This window comes from Mus caroli, unplaced genomic scaffold (genome assembly GCF_978045245.1).
Source record: "Mus caroli unplaced genomic scaffold, Mus_caroli_1 scaffold_15, whole genome shotgun sequence".
NCBI lineage: Eukaryota > Metazoa > Chordata > Mammalia > Rodentia > Muridae > Mus > Mus caroli.
The window spans coordinates 26,873,920-26,898,919 of record NW_028227270.1 but is presented as its reverse complement, the minus strand read 5'-3'; the positions used below and the strand labels follow the sequence as shown (position 1 = coordinate 26,898,919).

The window sequence follows — 25,000 nt, the reverse complement described above, 5'->3', positions numbered from 1 at the left end:
TGGGGGAGGGGGAGCAGGTGGATCTCTTGTTTAAGGGCAGCCTGGTCTTCAGAGCAAGTTCCCAAATAGCCAGGACTACACAGAGAAGCCCTGTCTGAAAAGAGTAAAAACCAACTTACAGAGGGGAGCGGGGAGCCCCTGTGATTCTTCTTTCTTGTTTGATTCTTCTGAGACAGTGGAGGTGGGAGAGCGTCGGTGGGTTTAAGACGCGGTCTTAGGAAGTATTTAGGGTTGCTGTTATTTAATAATAAGACATTTAATAATAAGACATTTTCCTATCCTGAGTCTTAAGTCGCTTTGCTTCAGTAGCTGACCTCATCCTAGAATAGCAAGAAAGTAAGCAAAGTAGCCTTTGTTCTATCTCTGCTAGCTGAAGTCACAGGAAGGAAGAGGGGCACTTTGAGAAGTGATTTTAGCATTCATTTCTAAGTTTTAAAAAGTTTCCTATGAAAGCTCTCTAAGAAAAGAAAATGAAGCACTCGGGAGGCAGAGGCAGGCGGATTTCTGAGTTCGAGTCCAGCCTGGTCTACAAAGTGAGTGCCAGGACAGCCAGGGCTACACAGAGAAACCCTGTCTCGAAAAACCAAAAAAAAAAAAAAAAAAAAAAAAAAAAGAAAAGAAAATGAAAAGGAGGGATAAGGGCTGTCTAAGAGAGACGGGGACAAGCAGATGTCCTCCTCTCTTAGTCCTCAGCACTTACACATCTTCCAGGATACATAATCATATGGTAAAAAGGGCATCACAAGTCTACACATAAATTCAAATCATAAATGAGTGTACACTGGAGGATGTTTACATGAGAATCCATTAGGAGAGATTATCTGGCTAAACAGATATCATCAGTGCCAACACTCAGCAGGTTTGTGGCGAGCTAAAAACTATGCGTTTATGACAAAGTAACTAGTGAAGTTTTGTATGCATAAACCCAGTCAATATTTTATGTTCTATCCTATCACCTATAGAAAATCATTAGTTCCCTTTTTATGACTTTTGGTCAATGGTTTTACCACCTCTTGGAATGTGGTCTGTAGTAGATGCTTGCTTGCTATCTCAGAAGCAATTACCTCACGATACATGGAGACTGGCAGAGTTCTCATTGCAGTTTTGACTATCAGAAAGGATTTAATAGCAGTGTTATAAAAGAGCTTAATTACTATAATTTTAGGAATTCTTATAGGATTATATTAAGGATTAAGAAATCATGTATTTATAAGACAGAACATCTTCATTGTTCTGTGGAGATCTGCTCAACAGTGTAGGCTAATACCCAGTAATTGTTATATATATTTAATAATAATAGGAAAAGCATATAAATAGCAGGAATCCTTTCTAAAATGTATTTCTCCTGGGCCCTGCCTACAAGAGCAAATCCATCATAGATTTTAATGCAAGGTGGACCCATCTCAGGAAGATCACCTCCTAGGTTTTAGCTTCTTCTTGTTGGCTCCTGACAGAAACTAACGAAAAAGAATGAAATACTTTTGAAAGGTGAGTGTTTTGTTAGAAAGCTGAGTAACTAAAGAAGACCAGTTCAGCACTCTTGGTACAACCGCACTCAAGCAGAGCATCTGTACTCCCCCCACATCCTTCCCTAGTAACCCGGCCTTGTAAGCAAGTGAGAGCCGCTAGAGAGCTGTTTGCTTAGGCCACTGTTGCTAAAGGTGACATGGAAGGAAGCTTCAGAGACAGCCCCGAGCACTGGACTGCAGATGCAGGGAGAGTATACAGTACTGATTCCAACACGATTTTTAAAATATGTCACAGTAAATATATGATAAATAAATGCTATCAAAATGTTTTCAAAGTTTGAAGGTATACATTATTTAGCTAGTTACACTTACTTATTTTAGAGCAAATGCAAGAATCATGTATGAATCTGAATTGAACATTTGTGCTTGACCTTTTAGTATGAAAAAGCAGGAGAGGTGACCTTGCAAACAAAGTTTCTTCTGTGAAGAGTGGATCTGACCACGATTGCCTTTCTGACCTCAGATTGTTGCTTCTTTCCTGTAAATGATCATCACGCTGATAGGCAGTGTCAGGGTGGGCGTGGCTAGGATAGTGACCGTCAGAAGCTGACGTTCACTGTTATATTCTTCTTAAACCAATTAAAACAACAACAACAACAAAAACCTACATGTTAATTCTGTCAACCTGACTTTCCTTAGTATGTCATCTGAGTGGCCAGAAATGAAAATAAATTCATTCAGGTAGGCCCTCTACATCCAGATTAATTGTTAAGAATATTTAAAACACTGCAAGTGTTTATATTGTTTTATTTCAAATATTTTTGCAAGTCATAAAACTTATTTAAAAATTGAATTCTTACTTATATAATGAAGTTTAAGACTTCCATTTTTCAAAAGTCATATAAACTTGTAGAGATTTTGAGTTATTAATGTGAACTCAAAAACACTTGGAGAGTTTTACATATTCTCATTTTCTACTTTAAAAAAAAAGCTTAAATATCTTTTTAAATAAAGAGCCTTGACTAGTGACAGGAAGTACAACAGGGGTGGGGTGGAGGGACCAGTGTTTTATAAATGACAGATGTAATTAGGGTAAGTTATTCTTATACGGTTTTGTAAAATTGAAAAATTATAGACTCCACTGCCTGTGCAGTGTTAGCATCCACAGAGGCACTGGAAGTCAGTCATGACATTTTGTTCCCTCCTCATTGGGGACTCCAGTGAGGAGCTCACATCTTGATGACCAAGAATGTGAAGAGCAGGGTCCTGTTCCCTGAGAAGTCAACGCTGTGCATTGTTTGTGCCCATGTTCTCCTCAGATCACACACGCACTTGGTTGATCTTAGGATGCCATTTCCTGTGTTAGGCGAGCATTTGTGTGTGTGTGTGTGTATATGCATGTGTGTGTGTGTGTTTATTTAAATAGGTGACTTTATTTAATTCCCCCTTCTATCAAATGCTGTGGCTTTTGTTCAGATTGTGAGTAATGAAGGCAGATGGTAGCCTCTTTGCCTTCATTTAGCTGACAGAGTGGGCGCTGAAAATTTATGTCTTGAATCTACAACTTGAATCTTACTAGTTTTCTTTCATCCGGACAGTGCATTTGGGGCACATTGAGTGTCAGCACAAGACCTTTGAGATAGCTGGAGTACATGACTTCCCAAATTGTTAATTCTGTGGTGGTTCGTGAGTCAAGTGTGGCGTTCCTGTGGGGAGGTAGCACTCTGATGCTTCAGCTTCCTTGTCTGCAAAGCAGAAGCCGATCCCTGCCTTGTTACAGCCCGTCCTGAGGGAGACAAAGGTACAAGCGCACCATGGACTGCAGTTGGAGCTTTTTGTTTGTTGCTGTTGTCTGTTTTGATTGGTTGGTTGTTGGTTTTGTTTTTTTGACTGCAGGCTTTTCTGTGTAGCCCTGGCTGTCCTAGAATTTGCTCTGTAGACCAGGCTGGCCTCAGTCTCATGGCAGCATGAGTACTGTTGTACTGAGACCTGGCCTCCCTGTGGCTTGTCGCTCCTGCACTTCTCTACTCCTTTTAAACACTTCTGAAAGTTTAAGTTTGTTTTCAGTTGTGACCCTACTTTGTATTTCCTTCTTCAGAAGACCACTGTGAGTCACTGTCTTCACACTTCAGGACTTCATTTACCTACCTTTTCTGTAAACATTTAGCTCTGGCTAGGTGCTCTCTATCAGCTCAGCTTCCTTTGTTATGTCATAAGATGAAGCTCTGCTGCCTTTGACCCCGTTTTGTGAGCCCACATCTTCCTTCTTGGCACTCGTAATCTGTTTTTTTTAAATTAGGTATTTTCTTATTTTACATTTCCAATGCTATCCCAAAAGCCCCCCCCCCCACCTCCCCTATCCACCCACTCCCACTTCTTGGCCCTGGCGTTCCCCTGTACTGAGGCACATAAAGTTTGCAAGACCAAGGGGCCTCTCTCCCCCCAATGATGGCCGACTAGGCCATCTTCTGCTACATATGCAGCTAGAGACTTAATCCACTAGTTTCTCTTTTGCCATCAGAGCCCTGTCGTGGCTTTCAGCCTTCAGAGGAGAGCCAGAAGTGGAGCAGGGCGCATCTCATGCCCTCCATCTCCTACTTACAAACTCAGTTACTTCTTAGTAACGTCCCTCTCTCTCCGCACATACTGCCCTGCTAGGTGGTTAGGACCCTGCATGTTTCCTGCCATACAGCCTCTTTCTCCCATCGTCTACTAGAGTCCTAGCTTAGTAACAATTATCCCTGTCTCTCTTTAGACCAGGTTCTCAGGCCTGTCTGTGGCTACTAGATTTGTAATCCCAGGGCTCAGCAGTCAGTGTACATTTCACTCCAGCAGTCACCCTGGGATTTGGCGCTCAGTGTACACCTCACTCCAGCAGTCGCACTGGCTCCTGTGTGTTGTTCCGGCTTCTTTTGCTCTGGGAGTTTACATAATTACCAAGACCCTCAGATTTTGCATCTGGCTTTTTCTGTTTCTTCTTTCCTCCTTTTGCAGTCTAGATCCACTCTCCTTCAGCTTTGTAGACCTTTGCCACAGTCATCCTCAGATGGGTATTTCCAACCCCTCCCTTGAGCACAGTGGTTGGATCAAGCTGCAGGGACACCTTGCTGCCATCCAGTTTCAATGAACGCCTCAGCCACCATGTCTGACTCCTCTCTCATCCTAATCTATTCATGTTCTAACAGTGACATATGTGCTTGGCTGTCCTCAGTGGGCAGTGACAGCAGGGAACTGACCCTGTGCGGCTGGGAGGGCATCCCTCCTGGGTATCTGTATTCCTTAAAGGTCTGTTACCTAGTCCATGTGCCATAGCCATGATCTGCTTTAAGATTTGATTATTTTAGGGACAAGTGGACCTTTATATGCAGGTATCTGAAAAATGTATCTAAAAAATATTTGGAGTATTGTTTCTATAAAATAATCTTTTTGTCCCAAGTAATACCTATAGAAAATTTGATTTTTTTTTTAGATTTTTTTTTTAATTTTGTGTGTGTGCCTGTGTGTATATGCATGTATGGCCACAGTTGCCAGAAGAGAGAGTAGGAACTGAAGACACTTGTGAACCACTGTGTGGGTGCCAGGAACTGAACCTAGGTCCTTTGCAAGAGCAGCCACTGCCCTTAACCACTGAACCATATGCAACCCCACAAAATCCCTCTTAAGAATTCTATATCTTAAGCACTTTTACACACTTTTTTCAGTGTCAAGGAAAATATTTTTATATGGAAGAGTAGAGAGAAAACTCAGCAATATAGACCTAGTACATGTGGAAGTGGTTTTCATTTGTATCTGTGTGTCTTACATTTTTTTGTAACATAAACAATTTATAATCTGCACACTAGGATGTGTTTAGCAGATGGGAATATTGTACTTGAGCTAATGTTGTTTCCCCTTCATCAGACCCTGAAGCTAAGCAGCCTCTTGGAGTGCTCCTTCCTCCTCAGCTTGTGTCATGGGGTGATGTTCTGCTGTTCACACATTAGCTATGCTGCGAGCTCTCTACGGTGTGCTCCAGCTCTTACACATAGAGATAGGGAGGAAAGTGGGAGTTTGGAATCATGGTTATGATGCATTGGGGATGTGTCTGTTTTACATGTTAGCAGTGTTTCCTCTAGGGGACTGTGTGGTGGCTGTGTGTAGGTCCTGACAAGGGTTCAGTGTATATGGGTGTGCATTCGGAAGAGCACAGAGGTTTCCTATCAGCTGCCTCCCTCCGTCACTTCCCACCTGAGTTTTTGAGACAAGATTTGTTTCTGAACCAGGACTTCCAGATTTGGCTGGACTAGTTGACGAGTGTTGACTGGGGATCTGCCTGTGGCTGCCTCCTAGGTGCTAGCATTCCAGTCAGGTGCAGTGCCCGTCTCTTTCTGTGGGTGCTAGGATTCTGAGTTCAGATCTTCATGCTTACATGACAAACACTGACCAACTGATATTCCACTCCAGTCCTGTGTTAACAATGTTTTAATTACATATACCATATATAAGACATAACCTAACAATGTGAAATAAATATGACGTGTTTAGCATTCTTCCACTTAACACTTACTAAACGTTAAGCATATTTCTATACCTGGGTCATGAGATTACTGTCTGAACTAGATATGGAAGGACACTCGTACTGTGTATTCCTAGCAGTGTCCATAATTATCTCAGGGTTTCTCCATCTTTGGGCTTTGCTGTCCTTCTGTGGGGGAACTGTGAAATTGATGACCTACCCTGGTGACTTCAGGCTAGTCTCTGACGATCAGCAAATGTTAAGATTTCCTTAATAGAAAGACCTGGTGATAATGGTGACTGACCTGTGAAAGAGTCTTGGTGACAATGCAGTTTTACTGTGTGCTATGAACAGAGCCCTGCAAAGAAACCATTTGCAGGCTGCTTTTTGTTCTCTGAGAAATAAGAACAAGGCTTTCTTCTCCTGGGTCTTCACAGGTGTTGAAACCCTTAACTTCTGTGCTAATGAGGAGTATTGGTCTTTATTTTAAAAATTCAAAGCTTTGTCTCTTTCAACATTTGTCTTTCTCAATATAGTCAATATTTTAAATTCTTCAAAGAAAGAAATGTCATTTGATTTTCGTTGAGATCTGTAAAACAAAGGGAAACCATCCAGCTGAAGCAGGTTTCTCTGATGGTGAAGGGTTGCTCAGACCTCTTGTATTGCTCATTAGCATTAAGAGCAGAAGAGTTCCATAAACTTTTCATGGGGTTTTACATTTCAATCCTCTCTACAACAGAAACACCTGGCACTTGTTATTCTTTCTTCTTCACTTTTCTGTAAGGTATGCAAATGGATATTCATAATGCATGCAAAATCTTTACAGAGATTGTTACATATTTGTATTTGTATTTAGAATTTAAGATCCTTTCTTTATTTTTGAAATGAAAGACATTAACTAGAAGTTAGTTTCGTAACCCTGTGACTTTTTACTCCAGTTTGTAAATGTTCCTGTGTCCGTGTGTAATGAATCCCATAGGGACCATATGCAGCTTTGCAGGCAGCGAGTTGATGGGTAGCAGTGCCCTGTAGCCAGATCTAAGATCAGTAACTGTTGTCCTTATAAAAGTCAAATATAGTCACTCAGCTGTTAAAAACCTAATTCTCTATTTAAAAAAATATATACAAAAACAAATTGTCTATCTTTCTGCTTGATCTCCTTTCACGTCCTAACACAATGGAAACAGTGGGTGATCTGTCAGTGGGCTTGGTTTGTCAATGGTGGTTTTGTGTAAATATTGGGAGGGTAAGAAATAAAATTCACACAGTAAAATATGATTTCATCTGCCTTTTCTCCGCAGCTCCGTGGCTCATGCAACGGTGTGAAATCCTCATTTTACACACTTTGCAGGCGGAGCACATGAATTATGCATTGAGCAAGAATCTCCTGCCTCAAGTCCTATATGCATTTGCCCAGGTTCTGTCTCTATTACCGAGATGAATTGCAAATGGAGAAATGTTTGATGAGACGGGCCTCTTAACTTCTTTGTTTAGAATTCAGATTTTTATTTTTATAGTTGATCCTTTAAGTATGAAAATGTTGTGAACTTACTATGGATTTTTTAAAATGGAAAATGAAATATAATGTAGGGGAAGCGTGCTAGCATATCATGAAGTGTTTTATAGCCTTGATTCGGAGTGCAAGGCTTTGCCAGTCTGGTGGAAATGACCGTCATCTATTGCTAATGTTGTATTTCAGTCGCTGCTTATTGGCTTTCCTCAGAAAGTCAGTGGAATCCTGTCTTTCCAGCCTGCTTGCCTCTCTCCTAGGCTTCTGATAAGAGGAAGACCAGATGCACTGGGAGCTCCTCTGCTCTGTAGGACCTGATGTGTGCTTAATACACAACGACACCTATTCTCAACTGTCCTGCAGAAGAGGGGTAGGCTTGCCTTCAGCTCTAACTTCATCTCTTTTTGATAGGTTTCTAACTTTTCAGGCGGTGAGCTTATAGTTTGATGAAGACTTTTTGTCACTTCCCTGGCAGGAAGCTACACCTATTCTGCGCAGCAGTTTGAAAAGGAATGTGCTGATAACCCATGGGTTATGATTTTATCATAGGAATCAAAGTCTACTTGGGGATGGCAGTTTCATTCTAAACCTGCTCTCATTAACTTGTAACTTAAATTTCAGTCTCAAAACTCACATTTTGTGTGTGTGTGTTTGTTTTCTTGCAGATAGACATTGTTGCTGATGTGGACAGTTTGGAGGGGCCAGAAGCTGTTTTGTGTTTAAAGAAGGATAGAGTGAAAGCTTATGTAGGAGGCTTTGCGATTTCAGTGGTTGGGAGGAAAGGAAACAACGTGCTCATTTTCTTTCCTTTTAGTTATACTTTTTTTTTACTGTGTATTCTTATCTAATCCTTGAACAATTCTCTGAATGTGGGCGTAAAGGAGAATACAAGCAGAACTTTAATCACGTGAAAACCTTATTTCCCAGATGCCTTTCTAAAAGTGTGCATGTGTGTGTGTGTTTGTGTGCGCGTGTGTGCCCACGAGAGTGCACGTGTGTGCACGCACGCATGCACACATGCAATCAGTGCCACAGGAGCCAGAAGATGGTGAAGGATCTCCCAGAGCTGGAATTCCAGGTGGTTGTGAGCTGTTGATGTGTGTGCTAGGAATTGAACTCAGGCCCTCTGTGCCATCAGTTCACTGAGCCATCTCTCTACCCGCCCTCCCCCACCCCACGCCCAAGCATATGGTTATGTAATGCTGGTTATGTGCAAGCTATTTTAAGTGTGCCAGCACTCAAGTAGACCTTTTGCTTCAGTGACACATACTTTATGCTAGCAATAAGCTTAAATTTCTCTTGTAAGGACTTTGTCTAGGTGATGATTTCCATTGCTGAGCACAGAATCTGATTACTGAATAAACAAAAAGAGGTAAAATTGTTAGTTTGGATTTGAGAATTTACCTAAAAGAAAACACAAACAGATCAAGCGAAGTTGATACAGATGTATCAGTTTAATGCACTACTCTCTGTTGACCGTTTTGTTTACCGTGCTCCTTAATTATTATTAACTGTGTGCCAGGGGATGGGATGTGTGCCTGCATGTGGATGCATGTGGTGTGAGTGTCCATTCACCTGTTATGTGTGGAGAAGCCAGAGGGCAGCATCCAGTGTCTTTCTCAGTTGCTTTCCATCTTACACTGGAACATAATTAAGCTGCAGTGGCTAGCTGGCAATCCCCAGAAATCCTCCTGTTTCTACCTTCTCAGCATACATTGGAGTTATATACATGGCTCTGTCATGGGTGTGGGGACCTAATTCATTATATTTTTACAACAAGCACTGTACAAACTGTGCCTTTCCCTAATGCAGTTATACTATTTTCATTAAGATGGGTAAGCTTAGTTAAGGCTTTATATTCACTGCCATGGGAAGGAATGCTCACAGTGAATGAGCCAACTTGTCATGGAAGAAGCCCTGCTTTTCAGTTGGTATGTTTTAAATATTTACTCTTTATAAAATGCTATGAAGGTAAATGAGGCCATTGTCAAGGGTACTGTTGGTGCTGACTTCTGACACAACCTCGTAGAGGAATACCTCGTATGTAGTACAGTGCCTCTCACAGACTGACATCTGAGAAAGGAGTCCAGCCTCTTGCAGGCCTGAGGACGTCAGCTCTATCCATGTAGGATTGAGTATTCCTTAAGTAAACCTGTTTAGCAGTTATCTCGAAGAATCCTTATTTGCCTTCTACTGAGAACCTCGTTGTGGTTTTTTTTTGTTTGTTTGTTTGTTTGTTTTTTGTTTTGTAGCAAATAAAAGTTGTCAGGTTGTAAAATCATTATTATTTCATTTAAATTTTCTTTTTAAAGGTCTAAATATTCTTTAAATACAAAGTATTTTAACATAAGTAACAGTATGTGTTATGAGGAAGAAATACAGAATGCTAATACAAACTTTGATTCAGGAAGGTGATTCTATCACTGTACAGAAGTTTCAATTGTGTTTTTGTTTCTAAAACCAAGAATGAAAACCAAGCTTGTTTGGTGATGGTAAGAAGACTTTAAAGTTTTCTTTAGACAGGATCTGAAGTGAGATTTCAATGTCTTACAGGCAAAAGAAAGAAAACCCCAGCAAGAAAGACATCCTCCCTCCAAAGATGTTTTCCTTCTAGATCTGGACGATTGTAAGTTCTGGAATGTCCCTTGGCTCTGTATTGATGGGTGTTCTGTGTTTTTATAGCACTTCTCTCGTAGGTTTCCCAAGTAGAAGCATCTGCTGTAAAGATATATCAGAAAAGGTGGGAATTTCCCAGCCAGTGCCTTTCCCTGGTTGAGCATGTCAGTTCTGTGTCACAGGAGAACAGCAGACCTGTTGGTTCTACTTAAGTAAAACATCAAGTAATGGTCCTGCCTCCCATCATCCACACTGTGAGATCCTGGCTGTGGGGACTCACACAGGTGCCTAAGGAAGCCGGAGGAAACTAGGAGAGTAGCAGAAGGAAGGCTAGCCTACAGTGGCTTCAAAGCCTTGACTGGCCAGCTTGGCTTTTCCTTCAGTGTTTTAACAGCAGAAAGTCTTCATTCAAGCAAAGATGGGTCTAAGGATTCAGGTGCCTACAACTTTACATGGTTACACAGTTACAGCTCTGAAATCATTCAGTGCTGTGGAGCTGGGCAGTGCCTTGAACTTTGTTGCTAGGTCGACTCTGTAGTAGGAGAGGAACTGTATATGAGATCTCTTGAATGTTCAAAGGTCTCATTTTCAGTACTTCTCTTATGTAGATGGTAAGTTTTTTGGGGTTACCTCATTTATTCATAGATCCATGCTATTTATATCGTCTATTGTTGATAGCCATAGCAAATTCTTAAGAGAGAAGAATAAAAGTGTATAATATAGAAAAATACTCTAGAGAAATAGAACACATTTGACCACAGTAGCGATGATGATAAGGTTTGGTATCATAGGTGATCTGTGGTTAGAAGTAGATGCAGTATGTATACTGCATTGATGGAAGAAGATGTCCCATTAAGTAAGGTAGAATCAAAAACATGCATTGCGTACCGCAGCAAAAGCCATTGCTTTACAGCTGACATACGCTGTTTCTGAAACTCAGAAGCAAATCCGGATCACATTGTCCATCCTAGCCAAGATTTCAGTTTACCAGCATCCAGTGTCAGTAAGGGCCGGGTGACAGCGCTGCATGTGCTCGCACTACAGGTGCCCTCCATAGGAACATAGACAGACACAGCCTTTAGGAGTCATCTCAGTTCTGTCAAACTGGACATGTGTGTCCCTTAGCCTGGTCTTTCTTTTTGGAAATTTATCCTACCATTGAACACAAAGTCACATCTCTCCCTTGCTTGTATTAAACCCATTCGCTTGCTATCCTGGTGCTGCATTAGATTATAGTGAGGCTCCTTCCACAGGTGATTATGCCTCTTGCCCAAATGTGAAGCCACTGCTACTTGGCTCAAGCACACCCACAGGGTCCTCTGCCCAGTGACCTGCTGCTGCTGACAGCGCTGCCCTCCACCTTCTGGTGGCAGGCACTACCTCCAAGCTCTGAAGTCACCAACTCTCAGACCTCCATTAGTTCATTTCCAGAGATGTAGTAGCTCCTTGGGAAACTTAGGAACAAGTTCATTGTAATGCTCTACATAAAGACATAGCCAGACATGGTGGGGCAGGCCTTTAATCCCAACACTTGGGAGGCAGAGGTAGAGGCAGAGGCAGGTGACTTTCTGCAAGTTTGAGGCCAACCTGGTCTACATTGTGAGGTCCAGGACAGCCAGGACTACACAGAGAAACCCTGTCTCAAAAAAAAGCCTATCAGTCATGTGCTGGAGAGATGGCTCAGTGGTTAACAGCACTGACTGCTCTTCCGGATGACCTGGATTCAATTCCCAGTACCCACTTGGCAGCTTACAACTATCTGTAAGTCCAAGATCTGATGCCCTCACAAAGATACATGTAGGCACAACACCAATGCACATGAAATAAAAATAAATAATTTTTAAAAGCCAGTCCATAATAACGTGCGTGCAGAGCATGAGAACAGTGGAGACAGCGTTTTCAGAGGAAATGCTAGGTATAATCATTTTTATACAAAGAGACAAAGTTGCCTCAACTTGTTTGTTGTTGTTGTTGGGTTTTGTTTTGTTTTGTTTTTTGTTTTTTTCGAGACAGGGTTTCTCTGTGTAGCCCTGGCTGTTCCAGAACTCACTCTGTAGACCAGGCTGGCCTCGAACTCAGAAATCTGGCTGCCTCAACTTGTTTCTTAAAGACAAGGAAGGAAGGAAATTTTAGGAAGGAGATTTTTATCTCAACTTGTTTTTAAAACTCAGCAACTTGACGTAGGAAATATTTCTCTTTGTTGTTAGTACCCACACAGTTAATTTTTTTTTTCAACATTCTTTGTCAGATGTGATACTAGAAATACTTGTTAAAAAGTTATTTCAGCTATGTCTATAGATGGAGTGTCTACTAAGTTCAAAGGACTTTGCCGGGTGCCTTAACACATTAGGAGAATTCTCTCTTCTAGGAACTAAACTCTAGCCAAAGGTGTTTCTACCTGAGCAAACACATCCACATGCACTTTTCCATAAGTGTGGCATAAGTGTAGTGCAAGTTACATAAGAATAGGGAGGGGCAAACTGACTTTGGGAGAAGTATGGTCTGAGCAGAGCTGAAGCCAAGCATGGGATGCTGTCTCCACCCTCTGCAGCTTCTGGATTGCCTGCTGGAAGGGCTCCACAGCAGCCTGATGCCTTGGTCTCTGAGAGGTAGGCTAAGCTTTCAGGAAAGGCACTGAGCAGTGCACAGCAGGAGAGCTGCAAACAAGTGCTCTGTTTGTCCACTTCTTCATTCAGAGAAACTTACTGGGTATTTATTGTGATACAGTTAATCCTTTTTTTGGGGGGAGGGGGTAGGCTTCGAGACAGGGTTTCTCTTTATAGCCCAGCTGTCCTGGAACTCACTCTGTAGACCAGGCTGGCCTCAAACTCAGAAATCCGCCTGCCTCTGCCTCCCAAGTGCTGGGATTAAAGGCACGCGCCACCACGCCCGGCTACAGTTAATCCTTACATGCTGAAGACCTAAATAAATACATTGATACAAGAAACTCAGAGTCCTGAGAGCCAACAGAGAAGTTATTTTTGCTTTTCCTTGATTTGGCCTGGGAGAAACAGTTTAAACGGTGAAAGATGTATTTTGCTCATGGATTCAGTCCATGGCCCTTACCTTGGGCCCGAGGCAAAACTGAAGCATCAATGTGTGGGGGTGGCTGTCCACATCATGGCCTCTGGGTAGAGGCCAGAAGCATCCTCCAGGGTCCTGCATCCTATAACTAAAGACTCACGGAAATAAACATGCAGCATTTCCCAAAGGGACACCATGACTGGGGACCACGCCTCTAATCCTTGAGGCCTGGGAAAGTTCATGTTCAGACCTAATAGCCAGCATTGAGAATGCCATTCTGTGACTGACGTGAGAGACGGCAGCGATGGGCACTGAGTGTCATGAGATGTAACCCATCCTTCAGTATGAACAAAGCAGAGGGAGACAGGAGAGCAGTCGGGAGGGTAAGCTGGGCTGAGCAGGGCGTGGAGCAGGAGTCTCCAGTGGCTGGCTCACCCAGGAAGGTCCAGCAATAGACTGCATTTTGAATAAGCCCAGCTGACGCAGCAGTTGAGGGTGCTGCCGTGAACACAGGCATTAGCCCAGCATGCCTTTAACCAGTTTCATGAGTTAGTTTTTCTATTTCAGCCATTCATAAAATGGTAAAAGGAAAGGATGTTAAGTCTTGGACATTTCTTTTGGATTATGAAGTTATTTGACTATATGGGTGTCAGAAAAACTATCCATGTCAGGATAGTGACCGTCAGTCTGTTTGTGGACTCTGAGAAAGCAATATACTTTCTGCCTTGGGCCGGGGTAGAGGGGGCGGTATCCTTCTGGAAACTGGAATATCTTTTAGTCTGCCATACGAAATTATCTAAATGGGACGGTCAGAAAGCCGAGTTCAAGTAGCTCTGAAGCCTTTCCAGATAGCCACTAGGACAGCATCCTAAGCCGAACTGCGGAGGCTATGCTGCCCGGCGGTGTGTGGGTGAGGAGATACAGTGAGGTGGCAAAGAGGACAGTGGAGACTTGGAGAGTTTGTCTCCTGTTTTTTGAGATAGTCTCACTGTGTAGCCTTGGCTGACTTGGAACTTCCTATTTAGACCAGGTCACCCTCAAACTTACAGAGATACCTGACTCTGCCTCCAGGGTGTTAACATTATAAAAGGTGCATGCCACTACGCCTAAACAGCAGAGTTTGATCTCAGTTTTGTTTTGCTTCTTAGCTGTGTTACACTGGTGAGTTTATTTGATCTCTGAATTATTTAGTGTCCTCTCCAGTAACAGAACCAGTACAATGAATGCATGTTGAAAGGGGCTTATTATTCGACTGGCTAAATGATGAGCTCTAGGTAGCCCCCCGTGGCTGCCTTGACACTGGAGAGGCTTAGAGTCTGGTGGCTGCTCAGTCAAGAAGGCTAGTGCCTTGGGAGTCCCAGTCTGTCACTGAAGGTCTGGAGGATTCCTAGAGCACTGGCCTTTGGTTCTTCTCAGACGCCTAAGAAGCTGGACTCAATGAGGAGTGGTGGTGGCAAGCAGAAGCTGCAGCAGCAATGCAAATAGGGTAGATGCACTTGCCAGCACAATTTGAAGGCAAGCAGGCTAGAAGCAAGAGCTTGTTCTCTGCAGATCTTTTCATCTGACCTGCCACCAGAAACTGCTGCCATACTGATAAAGAAAGTCCCTCTGAGGCGCACTCAGCAGCTTATCTGTTAATTGACTCTAGATCCACTCACACTGATAACTAACATAACCATCACAGCCTCTGTGCTGTCATTGTTGGGTCTACAGAATTCAGTTCTGTTCTGGGGTGAGTGAGTTGCTGCCTGTGAAGGTATTTACATCTGCACCTTGTACGTGGCAAGTGTTGGTAAGGGATAATGGTGACAGTAGCAAGTGAGGCAGCTAGTCACTGGGGACAAGCTGGGTAGCCACAGGCTGGGCCTTGTGGACTGCTGCTGCATTTAATTTTGAACCAGAGTTTTAATCACAAGAATAATTGTATAAATCTTTGTCATACATACTTTAGCAAAGAAAAGAATGTTTTGTTGAAAGTCTTAAAATACGGGTTGCAGAGGTGACTCAGAGGGTACTTGCTGTTCCAGGTGAGGATGGGGTGAAACCCCCAAGCCCCACAAGGCTGGGTGCCTTAGCACGTCTGGGAGCCCAGCACTCTTCCAGCTGACCAAAGGGGAAACAGAATCCGTGCAGCTTGTATGTCAGCTACCACACACACACACACACACACACACACACACTCCAGTGTTTTGTAGGGAAATTCATGGGAATCTAAAGGTTGTATTAACAATGCTGCAGCTGTGCTAAATATAAAGACAGTGGGGAAACCAAGGACTTGAGTGCCATAGACACCCAGTCCCATCTCTGCTTTTCTACTGTGTGTGCTGTTTGTTGAGTTGAGATTTCCTTTAAAGATTTTCTTTCTTGGCATCATCACTTAAAAACTGTCATGTCATTTTATTTTTAAAGGGTTTTATCTTTTTTTTTCTCTTCAAGTAACATAACAAAGACCTTATCTTGAAAAAGAAACATTTCATTGTTAACTTTATGAACTAGTACTTTTTCTGCCTCATTCCCAGGATCCTGTAAGACTAAAAGGAGAGAATCTGAAAAGTGGTGTCACCTTAAGTAAAGTGTACTTCATAGTGTTGCTTTGGAGAGAGAAGCTGTTGGAAGCTAACCCTTTTCTGCCTCCTGGTTTTCTTTTCAGTTCAACAGCTGAGACAGTACTAAAAACTAGAGCTAGTAAGGCGAAGTATTCATAGGCTAATAGGACCCAAACCACTAAAGTGCAAACTGTTGCATGAGAAGTACAGTTGTCAGGGTTTGGCTCATAAACCTGTGGAAAAGAAAGGGGGCTGGGGACTCAGGTGTCCTGTAGGCAGGCTTCTTAGGAATGCTTGTCAAGTCATAGAATAGGGTTTTTATTTTGAACAGATTTTCAAGACCCAGGATTCTTTCGTGGTTGCATGGTAGCTGTCGCACATAGCTTTGTGGTAGTGAGTGGATAATTAGGGATGGACCCTATTGCTTAGAATGGAAACTAAAGAAATGAGTGAAGCAGCCTTGTGGTGGCGCACGCCTTTAATCCCAGCACTTGGGAGGCAGAGGCAGATGGATTTCTGAGTTCGAGGCCAGCCTGGTCTACAGAGTGAGTTCCAGGACAGCCAGGGCTACACAGAGAAACCCTGTCTCAAAAAAAACCAAACCAAACCAAACCAAACCAACAAACAAAAAAAACCCAAAACAAGCAAACAAACAAAAACTTCTGAGCTAGCTGAAAAAATCTCTTTACATTATTGTTTATGTTAGTGTGGAAAATGTGTCTTACCATTTTCTTTTAGTGAAGTTCTGGGTGATAAGGGTTAGCCATTAAAAATCTAAAAAACAAAAACAAACAAACAAAAAAACAACAACAAAACCAAACTACCTCTTACTCAAGTTATTTATTCCTCGAATTGTGAAGGTTTGCCTTGTGCTTAAAGCTCAGGCTAATAATCACTGCTGTGACTTGAGAATAGCATTACTAAATCAGGGCCTTAAATAGAATTGTCATACGTTCATTAATCAAATTAATTAAATTAGATTTACTAACAAAATAGAATGCTGCTTTTAATAATATGAATTAAGTTTTCATGCACACTTACTTATTTGGGCCTTTTCTTCCAGTTAACCCAGTATCCACCCCAGTTGCCCTTCCTACACCAGCCCTTTCTCCAAGCTTGATAGCTGATCTTGAAGGTCTAAACTTGTCAACTTCTTCATCAGTCATCAACGTAAGTGATTTCCATGTAACACGTATGTCCATATGATACAAATGATCTTTTTAATGAAAAAAAATCAAATAATTGATAAAGAATTTTCAGTCTTCAGTAGTGCCTCTTCTAACAGAGGTTGGATTCAGACAGACCTTTTAACTTTATAATGATTTTTAACTTTAACCAACCTTTATCTTCTTGTCTTTCTTCTGCTTTCTAGTTACATCTAATTATCATGTGAATATTTTTTTGCTGTCTTATGTCTATAATATACAAGGCTTCTTTGCCACGTTGAGGTAGTGTTTAGACAATCATGTGCCTCTTACCAGTGGGGATATGAAGTAAGATGCATACACAAACAGACTCACCTAAGAAGTCATCACATACACAGAAGTGCATTGTTTCATAATTTCACTCTGGGCCCATCGACTGTCCCTACACAAAGTAAAATTTCTGCGTAGTGGAGGCAGAGAATAAAAGTTAATTATTGTATATATTAACCCATAATCCTCTGATCTCACCACATGGCTACTAAAATTTCACTATTATTTTCATTTTAAAAGCCCAGGATTGAATTTCTCTTTGTTTTCTTCACAGATTTATTTATATATAATGGTTTCTTAAAAAAAAAATCAACATTTTTTGGGAATATGACTTTAACGAAGTGAGAATTTTGCCTATCATAAAACAGATCAAAACTGTCAACCTGTCAGTGTCTGAACTTGCAATCATTTTTCTGTATATATTTTTTGTGTTGTGCCCACCCACTTTCTGCTTTGAATCAAGCATGTTACGTAGAACATACGACCTGTTGCTATGCCTGACCTGATGAGATAGACCAGTCCGTAAGCTTTCGGTGAGCGCATATATCTGGGAATCGCTGTTGTATCATCAGTGGGCAGGCAGCTGCTGTCTAGGCTGCCCCGGGAACATGGAGCTGCTTCTCCTCCAAGTGCAGATGCTGGGGGCACTAAACCAGTCAGACTTGTTAGAGGGCCTCATAGGAGAGTTGGTGCTGCCCACAGTCTGACTCCTGAGGGGGGTTCTTGTGTGGGCATATTCCATTTAGGGGGAAATCACCAACCAGCTGTGCACCTAAAACATGCTTTTCTGTGTGTGTATCAGACTCTAGCAAGCCAGTTTGTAAGTAGACAGATGATAAAATGGATTATAAATTTATGAGGAAGTGCAGATGATGATGGATGGAAATGTGCAGTAGTCATATTAATGAATAAATGTACATTTAAAGGGCCATTTTGCTTGGCATTAGCAAAATCCAATGTCTGCTGCTATTAAGTTGATTCTTCTGGATGTCATGGCTGCCCATAACAGAGTCATCAGAACATTTCTACTTCCGCTCAGCAGGTCCACTTCTGGGAGATAAGAAACTCGGCAGTTTACTCGCTTGTCAACCTCCTTGTCTGATGGCAGGAAAATAAAATATGGCAAAACTTACTTAAGAACAATTTTATAATCTACAAAATATGTTCAAGTGTGAAGGGACAGAAATTTAACGTATCTAGATCTCAGTTTTACAAAATTATACAATGGCATTTGTAAAACAGGAAAAATAAAAGACTAAAAACTTGATTTTTCTGAATTATAGGATTATGGATTTTTGTTTTGTGTATTTTTATATTTTAATTTAATCAAGCTGTGTCTTAGTCAGGGTTTCTATTCCTGCACAAACATCACAACCAAGAAGCAGTTGGAGAGGAAAGGGTTTATTCAGCTTAAACCTCCAAACCGCTGTCAGGAAGTCAGGACTGGAACTCAAGCAGGTCAGGAAGTAGGAGCTGACGCAGAGGCCATGGAGGGATGTTCCTTACTGGTTTGCCTCCCCTGGCTTGCTCAGCTTGCTCTCTTATAAACCCAAGACTACCAGCCCAGGGATGGCACCACCCACAGGGGCTCTCCCTCCCTGATCACTAGTTGAGAAAATGCCTTACAGTTGGATCTCATGGAGGCACTTCCCCAACTGAAGCTTCTTTCTCTGTGATAACTCCAGCCTGTGTCAAGTTGACACACAAAACCAGCTAGTACAAGCTGTAATCATACATTGTCCAGAACAGTACTTTTAAAGCAAATGTGGAGAGGGCATTTATGAAAGGCTGGGATGTTTCCAGTACAGCTGTCTGGATTACCACAGTTAGTTAGTTGACTGTAACTAAGGCTGTCATTTGGTGTCTTGGTTCTCCAATGGTGATGGTAGGACAGATGTCATTGTTTTTTCTAACTCTAGTGTTCTGTGTACATATAAACCTAAAAGTCAGTTGTGAAGCAGTAAAATCAGTTGCAGTGGGATGATTTAAAATAGGCTTGTTAAAATAAATAGATGAAACCTGTCTTTAGTATATGTATGGCTGTGCTATTCATAGCTGTTCGTTAAAATTTATTCCAGTTGAATGTTTCCTTGTATCTGATGAGTTTTGTTTCTTGTAATTAACCAAAATATATACACAGAAACCCAAAGAACAATTTTTCACACCAAAAGATTTTCCTAAAGAAAAGTTTTATGCAGGCCTGTGTGTGCTGGTTAAATGGGATGTGGAGACAGGAAGATCACAGAATTAAGGCTGTCCTGGATCACACAGTGAGGAGGAGGGGAAGCAGGGAGGACAAAATCGACAGCACTGTGAGCCCAGAGCCTGGGGTTGCAGTCTGACAGGATCGGAAGCACAGCGCTTGTTCAGCCTTGTACGGGACAGCTTGGGCCTGGCCAGTAGATGGCTCCTAAGGAAACACATGGCAGTGTTTGTCAGTGACAAACACCTTAATCTAATGGGTCTGATCACTTGCTTACTGCTAAATAATCAAGTTTACATTAGGTCCCGACAACACAGATGAAGTAGATTTTTGCATTATTTGGCTTCTTGTGGGAATGAAGAAAATGAAAAAGAGGGATTGCTTGTCTATAAGAAAAATATCATGAGAAATTTAATACTTGTAGAATTGTGTAGTGAAGCTCCAATCTCTGTTACTTAGGTGGCTTTCTATGTCTGGATCCCATCATTTCATTATAAGGACAACAGGTAAAGTTATCCCTCTAGGATAGGAAAATGGCTCAGTCAAGCATTTGCCTAGCCAGTGTAAAGACCTAGGTTGGCATCTCCACATCTCACATAAGCGCCAGCCACAGCAGCATATATTTGTAAGCCCAGCACCAGAGAGACTGAGACAAGAGGTCCCACAGAGGATACCCAGAGCCTTCTGCCTCTACATGCACATATATGCACACACACACATGAACACATACACACCACACAGTTTCTTTAAAAAGTCATTTTAGAGACTTTCTAGTTTATCTTATCAGTGATGTCACCATGAACATGACTCATTAAGTGCATTTTTATGCACCTGACACAGCAGCGCTATACGGTTGAGAAGATCTGGCTATTTGACCATAAATAAAACAGGCATGGCCTACAAGGATCGCTGTCTCCTAAGGGAATTAACTTAAGAGTGAAGTAAGGCTCATTAAGAAAGTTGGTCAGGATAGAGCAAAAGTAAAGTGTATTGCAATTCCAAGACTGTCCTGGAAGGAGTCAGCCGAGCTGGTGGGTACGTGCTTGCTAATTTGTTAAAATGGTATTTTTGGAATTGGCCAAAATCAGGGTCAAATGGGTATGGTCCTTCTGTAGTATCTAAACTGGCCCAAGATCATTTCCCTCAGGTTTAGTAATTCATTAAAACTCACAGACTTAGGGAAAGTACTGTACGTTGGGTTAAGGTATTATTTCAGCCGAAGAGTGAGTCACATAGTGTGGATTCCGCACCCTGGGTGACATTGTTGAGCAGAGAAGTTCACTGAACTTCAGTGTTTCAGAGTTTTTACTGAGGCTTCATTGTGTGGCATGCTTGAATTGCTACTGTGTTTCATCTACAGCCCTCCCTGCTCCCTAAAAGTCAGGTTGCTGCAGAGTGCCCCAAAACTCATCCCCACCCCAGACTTCCTCTTAATGTAAGCTGTTAGGTGTCTTTCATGACTCACCACGGTGATGGGCAGCTGTGGACCCAAGGGGCCTGCATGTAGCAGTTCCTGGTATAACTAGGGTGATCCCAACATTTAGAGGTAGCCTCTTAGGAGCTGATCTTTCCTGGAATGCAGTAGGAGGTCAAGACCGTGTCACCCCAGTTTTGGTGGCTCGGGTATTTATTCAGGCTAGAGACTTAATTTGAGCAGAGTAGGTAAGACTCCTGCCATCACTGTGTCTACAGCGGTGTGAAAAAGAAGCTTTGTCCCAAATCAAGTGCCTCCAAGCCTAGCATAGTCTTGCTCAGAGGCCATCATTTGTTGTTTTCTCATATTCTAAACAATAGTGACATTCCCTGAGCCGTACGTCCCTGCTGTGCTTTCAACTCTTATCGAAGCTTTAAGTTGACATGTCTGAGCTACTTTTGCTCTCAAACATACAATGGAAGGCTAATTTTTTGCAACCTTCTCTTCATTTGCCTTCTTCGAATGTGGCAATCCTTATTTCATGCTCCCATGATGCCCTGGTGCAAATAATGGACGTACCAGCATCAACCCAGGGTCTGCGCATCTTACCTGTGGCCTAAGGACCATTCTCTCCTGTTCTCTCCTCCTCAAGGACTGACACTGGAGAGTGCGAAAGAGGAAACCACAGGTAACACTTGGATTTGAGCAAACAAAATGGGGGGCCGGGCACCCCATCCCATTCACACACACACAGAAAGAGCTTCTAAAGTTAGTTTTTGACATTAGTTGTAGCAAGAAATATAGAAATTTAGCTACTAGATAGGCTTGTGACTTTTTACTATAGGAAAATGACATCTAATGAGATTAGCAGTCTCCATGATGAAGGGAGGTCTTGACCGTATTCTATTATAAAAACTCAGTAAGAGAGAAGAGCCTCCATCAGACTTGCTTTAGTATGGAGGTCATTCGGTTGATTTAAAACTCACATGAGAGAAAGAGCAAGCCCTGGGTGAGGGGAAGGATTGGATCCCCTCCCTGTGAAATCTGTCGGAGCAACCTTTGGAGTTACTGGATAATCGTGTGTGGTAATGAGGCCCGTGATTGACGTTGCTTTAGGGTTTCAGTATCCAGAGTCGAGTGTTGATCTTAGAGATTCTCATTTTTTCCTTCCCTCCTCCCCTCCATTTCCTGCTTCCCACCCCCACCCCCACCCCCTGCTCTGTCCCTCAAATTTCTATGAACATGTGTCCCACTCCTTTAATACCACTAGAGAGGCAGGCTTCCCGTGGGTTACTCTGTAAGAGCAGACAGATGGTTGTGGGAGGCCTCCTGAGTGACTGTATTTAGTAAGCATGGCTATCGTGGTACACGGTGCCATTCCTGAAGATGGTCGCTTGTCTGTGACAAGGTTGCTTTCTGACATGGTAGAAGCACTCTCAGAAGTACATTCAAACTTGGTTTTAAAAGTGAAGATATATTTCAGCCCCAAGCAAAGAGACAGGTCCAGCTAAGATCAAATTCCTTTGAGTTTAGAAGAGAAATTACGAGTCAAATTTTAAAATAATTTTGTCATTTTAAATTTGGGGAAAACCCTTTATTTGTTCTGATGAAAATGTCAGTAGTCATGGAACTGTGGTAAAAATAATGAAAAATCACTGGCCTGGGTCTGCTTAAATTGAAAACATTTTTTAATTAAAGTTTGACAGTATTTTGGGCTTCCATTGCCTAGCCACGTCCTGTCTTGTTCTTTTATCCAGTTCTCTTCTTGGTGAAACTGGTTTAATTTTGAAATTAAACTTGAAGTTATGCCATACTGTGGCCTGGTGTTTTTCCCTGTTCTGCCTAGAGGCCCTACTGTTGCCAGAGGCCATTCTTTTCTTTTTCTAGATTGTAAAGAAGTGTGCTTTTTAAAAAGGAAAAGTTTATAAATGATTTTGAGTTACAGCTATTTTTGTAAATTTTTTTAATTAGTTTAAACACACATAACAATTTAAGTCTTTTATCTAAAAATTACATTGTTATGGGTAAAGGTCAGAGGTCAACTTGTGCGAGTTGATTAGTGGTTAGTAATCTGTTAGGGTCGCCCAGGTGCGCATGCGCTCCCCGAGAGGGAGAGAGACAGACAGACAGAGAGACCGACAGAGAGAGAGAGAGAGAGAGAGAGAGCCCACGAGCAGGTTAAGACTTAAGTGTGACAGTAGAGCTTCCCGGTTAGTCCACTGAGATGCCAGTTACAGTTACTAGTGAACACAGAGCACAAGGGCACACACACCTCAAAGACTGGCTGGAGGGCTGGCAATAAGGAAAGCCATGGGCCTTTCTCCTTCTGTCCTCTGTGTGCTGCTGTTGCTGTTGCTTGGCCTTAGGTCATCATTGCCAGAGCTGAGACGAGCCACTGCTCAGCCAGTGCCGCTTTCCTAAGATGATGATGTTGTCTTTACTCGGTAGCCGACGTGCACGATTGTAGGCAGTGGGAGGCACTTTAAAATGTGATTGCTCTTAGGGGATGTTCCTTTCTGGTAGATTTATTCTCTATTTTCAAAACCAACAGTACTTTGTGTAGCTGTCAGCTGTAACCCTTCAGGTCTTGCTGCTTCCGTTGAATTTTGCCATTTGCAGTAAAGAAGTCTTATTCTCCTAGTTTTAATATCATAGGTCACTGGGCATTGCCCAGTCACATATTAAATACTAGTATATCAGTTAGATTAACTTCTGTTACCACTGTTCTCTTTAAAAGCATACCAAATTTGTTTCCTAACATATGACATGGTTAAATAAATAAATAAATAAATAAAGCTATCTTATTTAATAGTGTTAAATCTTTGAACGTGAAAGCCTGAAAAATATTATTATTATTTCATAAAGACTTTGTTTCCTTTCCAAGGAAGATAAAATGAATTCAGCTATAGGTACATTCCCAACTAACACTACAAAATTAATTTATTACCAGAGACAAGAGAGCATGAAGTAAAAATAGATAAGTACGGTATATGACCCTAATATCAGAGAAAAGTAAAAACCACTTATCTTGGAATAGATCAGACACACTGTTATTCAAACCATTCAGGAATGTAATTACATACATCTTTTATAAGCCTATCAATCAGGGTTATTTCTCTAAGTTTGCAGCTGTTTTACATTACTGGATTTATAAATACCTCCCCAGAATCTGAAAGTAGCACTGAAGTCCTGCATCACACTTGGCTCAGAGAAGCAAGCACTGCATACGGGTGTGTGGACACAGTTGGGGCAAGTGTGCAGAAATGTAGACGAGATGAAGGGAGCCGCATGCAGTGTGCACAGCCTTCTGCACGGGGATGCATAAATGGTCAGGGGAATGTGAACACGGAGTGATTGGAGGGGAAATGAAGGAAGTAGGGTCTAGTTTTAGGTATGAAACATAGTATTTTAGGGTTTCTTTAGACTTTTTTGTAAGAGATACAAACCAACTTTGTTCATAAAATTATGTCAATTTGTTAATTACCTCAGAAGTAAAATAAACTATTGGATTAGACAGATGATAACACATATGGTATGTGTCTTGTCCCTCCCTGTTGTGATGAGGGGTCCAACCCAGGGTCTCATGCATGTAAGCCTCCTTACTCTCTTGGTGCTAAGTGGACAGCATTGAAAGTTAGTGAGGAGTACCTCACTGTTACTACATTAGCCTCTCTGTTCTGTGTTCATGTGAAATTTTCCCTAAAGCGGTTTTAAATATGTAAGTTCACATGACATTTGATAAAATTATGAACTGGTGCAGCAGTTAATAAATTTAAACCCATAATCAGTGTTAAAATAAAATCAGAGCGTCTGTGGAATCATGGAGCTGGAACAATTATTTTTCAGATCCTTTTCAGCTCTAAAGTTTTGGAAGTCTTTCTGCATTAAATAAGAATATTTCCAATGACTTCACCAAATATCATAGAAAGGAAAGTTGCTTGAGTCCCTAGAAGATGGGCGGAGGCTGTGCCATGACCTCTTCAGCCCGGTGCTTAGCCCAGAAGGCAGGCATCAGACAGGCTTAAGTTGATGAACTTATTCCTTGCCACCCTCCTGCTTCTTAGGACTCATTTCTGCTGATGTCACTTTACAGAGTTCTTCTCTCAGTGTTACCGTGTCACTAAGTACATGTCTAGAAAGTGGGAGGATGCTGCTGTGGTGGCTCTGCAGAAGTGCTTGCCATCCCGCCTAGCAGTCTAAGTTCAGCTGCTAGAACTCACACACAGTGGAGGGAGAGAGCCAACTCCC

General features: G+C 41.9%; 1 protein-coding gene across 4 annotated transcripts in view; it reads left to right on the top strand.

Annotated features, from left to right (window-relative positions):
* Ap3b1 (adaptor related protein complex 3 subunit beta 1) overlaps nucleotides 1-25,000 on the top strand; it is a 202,746-nt gene that overhangs the window by 125,654 nt on the left and 52,092 nt on the right. For all 4 annotated transcript variants that reach the window (XM_085830906.1, XM_085830907.1, XM_021180280.3 and 1 more), the window contains exons 21-22: nucleotides 10,028-10,100; nucleotides 16,724-16,830. In XM_085830906.1, coding sequence (XP_085687032.1) covers nucleotides 10,028-10,100; nucleotides 16,724-16,830 — 180 coding nt within the window. The remainder of the gene's footprint in view (nucleotides 1-10,027; nucleotides 10,101-16,723; nucleotides 16,831-25,000) is intronic.